We start from the raw sequence: 10,349 nt of genomic DNA on the forward strand, positions 1-10,349 counted from the left end.
CTAAGCCCTCCATGAAGCGATCTGTCCATCTCGCTATACAGGTACTCTATCCACTACATGAGGTACTTCCATATCGAAGAGGCAGAGGTGCGAATTGGACCTGCGTTCACTGGAGAAGAACCAAGCCACATCAGCTATCACCAAATTTAACTAGGCAATTTAATTTTTTACGAGAGAACGTTAGTGCGGATTCCTTTTAAAATGTTAAGGAATTTGCTTCGTTCTATGAAGAACATTCACTGAAATTTGCACAAAAATCCGCACGACCGGTTTCGTGTAGAAAATTAAATTGTCTCATTAAATTTGACAATAGCTGATGGGGCATGGTTCCTTTCTGCTTGACGCGGTCCAATTGGCCTCGAATTGTGTTCGAAGATACTCAGATTTTCAACTCTGGAATGATGCGACTTTGACACGAAACTATCGAAAAATTAAACGAAATTTTGATCAGAACGTTGCGTTGATCTTCCTGCGAAAACGTAGCACATCGCAGAAAATTACAGAAGCCCTCTGGAAAATCGCGGAGGCCTAGAACCAGGGTTACCACAGAATTTAGAAAATGAAATTCCCTAACATTTCCCTGACACATCTGAGTAAAATTTTCTGAAAATTGAGGATATGCCGTAAGGCCAAAAAGACCCGATTTGAAATAGTTTGCAGGCTAAATTTGTTGTTCTAGACGTCAAATCCAGTCTAGAAAGCGAATAAAGGTAAATTAACAATTTTTCCCTGAAACTTTCGACATTTTCTCTGACATTTCCGGGTCCTCCCTGACTTTTCAAAATTCCCTGACATTCCCCGGTTTTCCCGGTAATACCGACTGTGGCAACCGTGTAGAATAATGTGCACTCCTGCATGAATTTGGTTACGAAAATTTCGTCAATGAAAAATAGTCAGATCTTACTTTCCAAATAATCCCTTGCGCTTGAATTTTGCTGGCAACAGTCAAGAATCGTGGGCTTGCTATACTAAGGCCGTGCCTCCACGGGACTTTTCATGGGATTTGTCCCGGGGAAAAACTTCACTTGCGAAGTTGGGGAAAATATTAAGTAAGAGTCATTGTGGAGTCCCAGGAACGACTTAAAAAGAAGAAGAGGAAATTGTGTTGCGTTGTTTACCGGGGAAAAAGCCCAAAAGTTTCATTCCCACGATTCGAACTAGGGGGAAAATCCCGTGAAACGTCCCGGGGAGACTAAGCGTAAAGGGCCTGGCACCGAGGAAACCTAGACACTCCGACCTTTCGCACACAGGGAACGAATCGAACAGACCTTGATCCAACTAACGCTTTCGCCGGTTCAAAACTGACAAACTGATGCCGTGTATATTTTGACAAAGGAAAAAAAATCAATCGCTCGACAATGAATCTATACTCCAATCTTTCCTCTCCTTTCACTTTTCACAGAGTTGCCACAGAATTTAGAAAATGAAATTTCAATGAAATTTCCTGACACATTTCGGTGGAATTTCCTGACAACTGAAGATACGACAGGTGGTTAAGAAGACATCATTAATTGAAAATAGGTTTCAGGCATTTATTGTTCGAAACATCGAACTCCTTCTGGAAAGCAAATAAACTAAGCGATTATTTAACAAATTCCCTGACTTTAAAATTCCCTAACATTTCCCGGCAAACCCGGAACCGGCAGGGAATCCTCGCATTTTCCTGTTTTCTTTCTTTCTTTTTTTTTCTGAAAAGACAGAAAACGGGATAGAAGGAAGGCGCAACTGAGATATAGTCATTAATCATTCGAGGGTTTGAAACCAGGGTGTCTAGTTTTTTTTTTTCATTTTGAGAAATCCTGATGAAAACATGTTTTTTTCCTAATTTATGACAGCAAAATCCTGATTTCATCATTTTTCCAAACCCAGATCAAATCCTGATTTTTTGCGGAGAAAAATTAGGCGAATTTACATTCGCAAAAATAGCTCGATAAATAACCCGATCGGACGGCCGACTTTTCTCAAATCCCGATTTTACGACCGATTTTTCCTCAAATCCTGATTGACCTCAAATCCTGACAGAATCGGGGAAATCCTGACGCTAGACACCCTGGCTCTGAGAGCATGGAAACGTGTGGATAAAAAAAAACTGGAAACTGAACAAAGTTGGATTCATTACTGACAACGGTGCTAAAAATTTCCCGTTTTAAACTCAGCACGACGACAAACTGTCGAAGGAACAGTTTCGTTACAATTTGCTCTGATTTTTTTTTTTAAAAGCATTCCGGAAACTTTCTTGAAAAACTACGGGTTAGCTTTTTAAAAAAATGGATTGGAAAGTTAACATGAGTAGAAGTGTGCGGCGTTGCAATCGGCTGTAAATACGCTTTTCTTCGCAGCAGCAATCAAATCGAAGCGATACTGTTGAAGGCGCTATGAGCAACTATACCGCCACAGAAGTATTGCACAGTATCAGACCTAAATGAAGGGGCACTTAAGTTTGTAACGTGACTGGTATCGTTTACCACCGTGTTGAGTCCTACTTATCCTAAAATATCCGACTCCTGTTCAATCGGGATCTTCGCAGAACTTGGTAGCAGATGACATATTTTGAGGCAAAACTTAAATTTTAACTCAAATTTTAAAAATTCTAAAATCCAAGATGGTGGATAGTATGCTTTGTCGGCTCCTGTTCGATTGAGTTTCGTGCAACTTGGTGTCATCAGGAATTTTATGACGTAGAAGTCCAATTTTGAGTCCAATTTTCAAAAATCCAAGATAGCGGAAGAGGCCTAAAATGTTACCTTTTTGCCTTCGAAATCATCCAACTTAGCTATCAAACCCATTCTTTTTCTGTTCAGTTTCAAAATCTATGTACTCACAGTTACTTTAGATCTAGATATCGGCGCGCCCTTCGACTTTTTTGTACTGGAACTGCTTCTCTATTTATTCATGTCCTTTTTTTGCTATTCCTATCTTTTTTATTTTCTCATTCGACCATCCGGAGGAATATAATCAAAGTTCATAATCTTTAAATTTTAGTCGCAGAAGCGCAAGGCGTGCTAACTGTGGTCAGTGTGAATCGGCGCTTTTCAACACTTCGTATTCCGTTTACTTCAAAGGCTATGATTTTTGGATCAGATTTTGTCCGTTTGAGGGCTCCTACTTATACTTTTTCTCCCGTTGTAACGAAAGCCCACAAATAGATCTGAACGAAACAGCAAAACAATATTTCTCATCAAGTCTCGGAAAAAACACGGCAGACTGTAACGCGTTCATCTCGGTTAAACCACATAAAATATGCAGTGAAAAATTTGCAACATAGCAAATTGAGGTGTGAATGTTTTTACCTCATCGTCGGCGTTGAGAAAATGTGTAACTGCTCACGCGCTAGGGTGGAATTTCGGGGACAATCGTGATCTTCTGTCATCAAGTCGAAGCTGTACTGTCGAAGGCGCTCTGAGCAACTATTCAGCCTCGGAAGTATTGCACAGTATCACACGGAAATGAAGGCGCACTAACAAGTTTATCTTGACGGGTATCGTTAATCACAGTGCGCAGTCCTCCTATTCCGTACTAAGGAAAAACGCTGTATGAACCTTCAGGCGTTGCCAAATTTCCTTTGATAACACACGAATTTCCTGGTAAACATATGAACATTTTCCTTCCAATTATTCAGATAAATTTGTTCGCATTTTCACCTGAAGTTCCTGAAAATTCCAAGAAAAAATATTCATAGCTTGCCTCAAGAATAGAAACTTTGTCGAAGGAAATTTGGCAACTGTCGAATGTTCATACGGCGTTTTTCCTTAGCACGGCCTGCACGGCAGTACTGATCCTACGATATGCGACTGACGTTCGATCGATTTTTGTGAAACTTGGCACCAGGTGCGAATAGGTCGTAATTTCAAATAGCTTTTCTTCTAATCTCTCATAGCTATACGTTTTTGAACTTTAAATAGCAAAAACTACGGGTTGGATTGACATTTTTTTATTGGCATATAATGTCCCGAAATACTCATACGTTGAGCATTTTCCTAAGCTCCAGTTCCCGTTTGGAGTTTTCGTGGGCTGAAATCCCATGGATAAGTTTTGTGGACGCAAATTTTCCTTGAGCTCACGTATACAATGGTTGCCAAATTCTGACCATAAAGATAAAATTGGGAGCGTATTTTTGTCTCTGAATCAGCTATTTAACGAATGGAGAATGGAGATGTTGCATGCGTGAGGAATTGGCGATTTGACTGTTGATTCTTATGTAAAAGTTCGCGAGAAACACGATGGTGCCACTGGTTTTTTTCTGAAATCAACTCCCAAGCTCAAAAAAAGCTCTCAAGTTGAGGCCAAAATGGAGGGGATATCTCACCCTACCCTGAGAGTCCACGTCTACATCCGGACAAACTCTCCCTGCAAAGATAGGGAGCAAATACATTAGCAGTGATGCCATGTTTTCAGCTTAAGAGTCCCCAAATAAAGTGGCAGCCCTGTCAATGTATTTGCTCCCTATCGTTGCATGGAGAGTTTGTCTTAATGTACAGGTGGACTCTCAGGATAGCGTGGGATATCCTCGGCCATTTTTGCCTCAACTTGAGAGCTTTTTTTGAGCTTGGGAGATGATTTCAGAGAAAACCAGTGGCACCATCGTGTTTCTCGCGGACTTTTACGTAAGAATCAAGAGCCAAATCGCAAATTTCTCACACATGCAACATCTCCATTACTGCGTGCCAAAAAGTTATTGCTTCATCTGAGAGCGCTTGATGAACCGAGTTCGCAGTGTTGTTCATAATTTTCTCCTGAAATGGAAAAATGTAGAAAAATGAATTTAAAAGCTAGGAAATGTGCCGCTTTGTGACGTCATCTAGCATCGGTTCCCATTTCACATGTATTTTAGCAGATTAGGTTATTTTGTCATATACTACTACTAAGTAGCAAGTCGCTCTTATAGCGCTCCTGTGCGCTCTGCGACACCCAACCGCCACTGATAGCGATCCTGCCAGAGCTCCTCCGGCAGATCGCATCACCTTATTTCCTGCCATACTCTATCCTCGATTTGGATCCATTTGTCATATTTCCTCCGATAATAATTGTTCAAATTAGAAACGGAGGATTTCCTTATGCTCAGTTTTTGTAATAGTTTCATCTAGAACATGAAATTCACAAAATTGAGGACAACTGCAAATTCTCCATTGCGATGATGATCGTGAAGTTAGATTTTGCAGACGGTAAAAGACTTTTATCAAGATGGAATTGGTCTCGCGTGCAAACAATTTTCCAACCTCACGATTCGCGGCAAACGTGTGGCAATCCATGGGTCGTGAGGCAATTTCGTGAAATGATGCATGAATCTCCGTCTTCTCCTTCTGTGATAAAAACTGTTAAAGAAATGGGATAAATCGCAGAATTGGACGTGAAATCGGGAATTTTGCCTTGAAACTGGACGCGAGGCAGATTAAACAGACCACGGGGCAAAAACGACAGATCGCTAGACTGTCGTGCTACGGAAAAACGCCGTATGAGTATTCGAATGTTGCCATACTGCCACTTGGAAAACATTTATTTTAAAGAACTTGAATATTTTTCTTTGAGATTTTCGGACACTTACACTCAAAAAGCGAAAAAAACCTCGAAAAGGGGATGAAAATATTCAAAAATTTTATTGTCGGAGGAGATTTGAAAAACAGATTATTATCCGATTTTACAATCGGAGATAAATACGCTTTTATTCGCGCGCAGCCGTCGGTATTTCGGTTCATCCACGGCAGGCGCAATGATACGACTATTCGACCACGGATGTAGGCATGTTGCAGCTGGCCGGATTGGAGGCGCGTCGAACTGCGAAGATCACGCAGCCGCGTTCCCTTCCCTGGCTGTCGCAACGCTGAAATCGCCGCAGACCTAACAATACTCGTCATTAGTTTCACTTTTTGCCCTGTTTCATTATATTTGAATTGAAATATGTATTTCAACTTTAACGATTCAAAAAATTTAACTGTATTTGATTCGTTTTTTGATTGAAGAAAATGGAAAAACGAGAGTAACGCGTCGCAACTTTCTATGGTTTTTATTTTTATATAATTTCGCAACGCTGAAATCGCCGCAAACCTAAGAATACTCGTCATTATTTTCACTTTTTGCCCTGTTTCACTATATTTAAATTGAAATATGTATTTCAACTTTAACGATTCAAAAAATTTAACTGTATTTGATTCGTTTTTTGATTGAAGAAAATGGAAAAACGAGAGTAACGCGTCGCAACTTTCTATGGTTTTTATTTTTAAATCATTTCAGAAAATTTCCGGAAACCTTCAGAAAACTACAGGAAGCTTCGTAAAACACATCGATTAAAAATAAATTATCAGTCGATGTGTGCAACGTTACAATCGGAGATAAATACGCGTTTATTCGCGCGCAGCCGTCGGTATTTCGGTTCATCCACGGCAGGCGCAATGATACGACTATTCGACCACGGATGTAGGCATGTTGCAGCCAGCCGGATTGAAGGCGCGTCGAACTGCGAAGATCACACAGCCGCGTTCCCTTCCCTGGCTGTCGCAACGCTGAAATCGCTGCAGACCTAAGAATACTCGTCATTATTTTCACTTTTTGCCCTGTTTCACTATATTTAAATTGAAATATGTATTTCAACTTTAACGATTCAAAAAATTTAACTGTATTTGATTCGTTTTTTGATTGAAGAAAATGGAAAAACGAGAGTAACGCGTCGCAACTTTCTATGGTTTTTATTTTTAAATCATTTCAGAAAATTTCCGGAAACCTTCAGAAAACTACAGGAAGCTTCGTAAAACACATCGATTAAAAATAAATTATCAGTCGATGTGTGCAACGTTACAATCGGAGATAAATACGCTTTTATTCGCGCGCAGCCGTCGGCATTTCGGTTCATCCACGGCAGGCGCAATGATACGACTATTCGACCACGGATGTAGGCATGTTGCAGCCAGCTGGATTGAAGGCGCGTCAAACTGCGAAGATCACGCAGCCGCGTTCCCTTCCCTGGCTGTCGCAACGCTGAAATCGCCGCAAACCTAAGAATACGCGTCATTGTTTTCACTTTTTGCCCTGTTTTACTATATTTGAATTGAAATATGTATTTCAACTTTAACTATTCAAAAAATTTAACTGTATTTGATTCGTTTTTTGATTGAAGAAAATGGAAAAACGAGAGTAACGCGTCGAAACTTTCTAAGATTTTTATTTTTAAATCATTATAATCCGATGTATCGCGATGTATCCGATGCGCGTATCTCAGCGACCATCGGATAATGTCGGATCTGTCTGAACCATTCGAATAGATTTGCTACAAATCTGGATGAAAATAACACGAATTTGCGAAATTTCAGCCGTTGCGACGACTGTTGACTTCCAAAATCAGCTGCCAGATTCTGCGTGTGATTCCGGCATAACACAGCAGTGGAGACGGTCAACGCGACGAATTTTCTGCACCCTCACAGTCCCCTAAATTTTAGTTCAGCGCTGAAATTTGCCTCGGAAAAGACGATCGGCTCACAATTTAATGATACATTTTATTCGAGCGACTCATTTCTCACCCACTCGAGATAGTGGCGCTCATTCCGCGATAATCCACATGTTATCAATCGTGGCTAAACCAGGCTGCCGTGCTAAGGAAAAACGTCGCATGAGCCTTCAGACGTTGTCAAGTTTTATCCGATAAAAACCGAATTTATTGGGAAAATTTCGAATATTATTTTCCAAAATTTTCAGACAGTGGAGATGTTGCATTTGTGAGGAATTTGCGATTTGACTGTTGATTCTTTTGTAAAAGTTCGCGAGAAACACGATGGTGCTACTGGTTTTCTCTAAAATCATCTTCCAAGCTCAAAAAAAGCTCTCAAGTTGGGGCAAAATGGAGGGGATATCCCACCCTACCCTGAGAGTCCACGTCTACATCAAGACAAACTCTCCATGCAAAGATAGGGAGCAAATACATGAGCAGTGATGCCATGTTTTCAGCTTAAGAGTCCCCAAATAAAGTGGTGGCCCTGTCAATGTATTTGCTCCCTATCTTTGCACGGAGAGCTTGTCTTGATGTAAAGTTGGACTCTCAGGGTAGGGTGGGATATCCCCTCCATTTTGGCCTCAACTTGAGAGCTTTCTTTGAGCTTGGGAGTTGATTTCAGAGAAAACTAGTGGCACCATCGTGTTTCTCGCGGACTAATTACGTAAGAATCAACAGTCAAATCGCAAATTCCTCACACATGCAACATCTCCATTGCGAATATTATTTTCCAAAATTTTCAGACAATTTTGTACGCAATTCAGTCTATAATATATGAAAATTTCAAGGAAAAAGGAATGCTGTCAAAAAGACGTGTTTTATAAAGGGAAATTTGGCAACTCTCGAATGTTCATACGGCATTCTTCCTTAGCACGGCAGCATGCAACGCGATGCGGGAAGGCGCATCATTATATGTTCCTTGCCAATTCCTAGTCCCACGGCCCTGGAGTTCAAAGACTACATTTTGCAATTTGGAACTATAAAATTTGACCCTGTTTGAAAACTACGTATGTGCCATTAGTTTCCCTTTGCACATGAGTGTTTTTTCAGGTGAGCCAGGATTTATAGCTCCAAATTGCAAAATGCAGTCCAATTGTTCTCGACCGCGCGATCGCGATCAAATTGTGGAGGCTGAGAGTTTTTTTCTTTTTTTTTTCTTTTTTCTAGATTTTTCAGTTTGTAGATTTTCAACTTTTGTGGGACACTGCGATTTCGCACACATTCTGAAATAGACAAAAAAACTCAACGAAATGTTGATGAGCGCGTGGTGTTGACCTTCTTGTGAAAACCCAGCGCATTGCAGAAAATTGCGGAGGCCTAGAAAAATTTGCACACCTGCTACGCCCTTAAACCCTTGTCCCCTGCCGGATGACAAGAGATAGCGGGGCACGCGTTCAAGGAAAAGTTGAACATTTTCCCTCCGGAAATCTATGAAATCCTTACATAAATGTTGTGGTTAATGTGGAGTCAGATTTAATGGAATTTAGTCTCATTTGGTTTTGCGGTTTTCTCATCGAGTACCTTTCTTCTTAAGGTGATCCGTCGTGGTCTCTGGTGGGGTCAAAACAGGTGTGCAATGTATTGTATTCATTTAGTAAAATATCTCTGCAGATTTTCATCCGAATCAATGCTATGAGTCGAGGATGCTATGCACCAGTTCGGCGACGCCAGAGACCATGATGAATCACCTTCAACGGTTACAGGGGTGCAGAAAGTTTATTAGTGTACGCTTTCACCAGGAAAACACAAATGTTCCCAACGCACTATTACACAGCGCAGTCAAAGTAATTTTGACAGAAAATCAGCTCAGTTGAAGTAAATTTGACTAAAGTAAAGCAAGATAGAAGTAATTTCAACAAAAATCGGTGCGATTGAAGTAAATCGGACAAAAAATCAACACTGTCAAACTAAAGAGTCAGCACGGCTACCACCACAGTGTACACCATTCACCCACGAGATGTATCTCGCCAGATCATGAACATTTTGCACCCCTGAACAGTTAATGACTTAGCTACTAATATGACCAGATTCAAAAGCAGCAAAGGTACAGGTCCTTTAGAAGGATTTGTTAAGAGTACATAGAAGAATTTTGGGGACATTTACCTTTGATGTGGTGAGGAGGATTTCGCCAACATTTTCTAGCGGCTCAAGTTCAGCAAGAGCCGATGACATATATTGAAGCAGATACAGACAGAGCAGGTAAGGGGTCATCTTAAATTAAACTACTGAGAGATAATGCGTTATCACAGATGGAGCACATGAGGTTTGCAAAATCTAAACAAAAAATGCTGTGAATATCAAGTTACTTGGGGCCTCAGGTTGATAACCCATTCATCCAGCTCGTGCTGCGCTTAGTAGGTGCTTGCAAGGTATATAATAGGGGTTCACACACTTCATAAGAACATTGAACTGCACAGTAGGTAGTAAAAATTCGAGGCTATTGAAACATTCGCACGAAAATTGCAGCAACAACGAGACTGTCCTTCGACGTGGTTCGGACAGGTACAGGTTGATTGATAAGGATTGGATGTTCGAGTAAAGAGAGATCTTCGATGAGACCGGATCACAGAAACTATGAATAATCAATGCTTTTTCACAACCACTTTTCTCTGGTAATACCACAGCTCGCCCGATCGCGCACTTTTACAGGAAAATGGATAAAGCAATCTAACGCGACTGGCTTTTCCTCCAACTCGCAAAAACTATTATCATCAACTCAGTTTCCACACACACACACACACACGAAGAAAACAGGGAAAGGCAAAAGGATAATCAATCAATCAACCAATCACAGCACCCTGATTTCGATTCATAAAGTCGATACATCGAAAGTCATCAACAAAAACCGTTATCAGCCGTTGATTGGTGAGAT

At 40.7% G+C, this 10,349-nt stretch overlaps 1 protein-coding gene across 3 annotated transcripts in view; it reads right to left on the minus strand.

The window, feature by feature from the left end:
* LOC109034821 (putative divalent cation/proton antiporter TMEM165) overlaps window positions 1-10,349 on the minus strand; it is a 41,002-nt gene that overhangs the window by 28,543 nt on the left and 2,110 nt on the right. For 2 of the 3 annotated variants that reach the window (XM_019048191.2, XM_019048189.2), the window contains exon 1: window positions 9,581-10,210. The exons of the other annotated variant lie outside the window; for it this stretch is intronic. In XM_019048191.2, coding sequence (XP_018903736.2) covers window positions 9,581-9,688 — 108 coding nt within the window. In that variant the 5' untranslated portion in view covers window positions 9,689-10,210. Of the gene's footprint in view, window positions 1-9,580; window positions 10,211-10,349 lie in introns of those variants that run through there. 3 annotated transcript variants of the gene reach the window in all.

The sequence above is a fragment of the Bemisia tabaci genome, chromosome 9 (assembly GCF_918797505.1).
Source record: "Bemisia tabaci chromosome 9, PGI_BMITA_v3".
In the NCBI taxonomy this organism is placed as follows: domain Eukaryota; kingdom Metazoa; phylum Arthropoda; class Insecta; order Hemiptera; family Aleyrodidae; genus Bemisia; species Bemisia tabaci.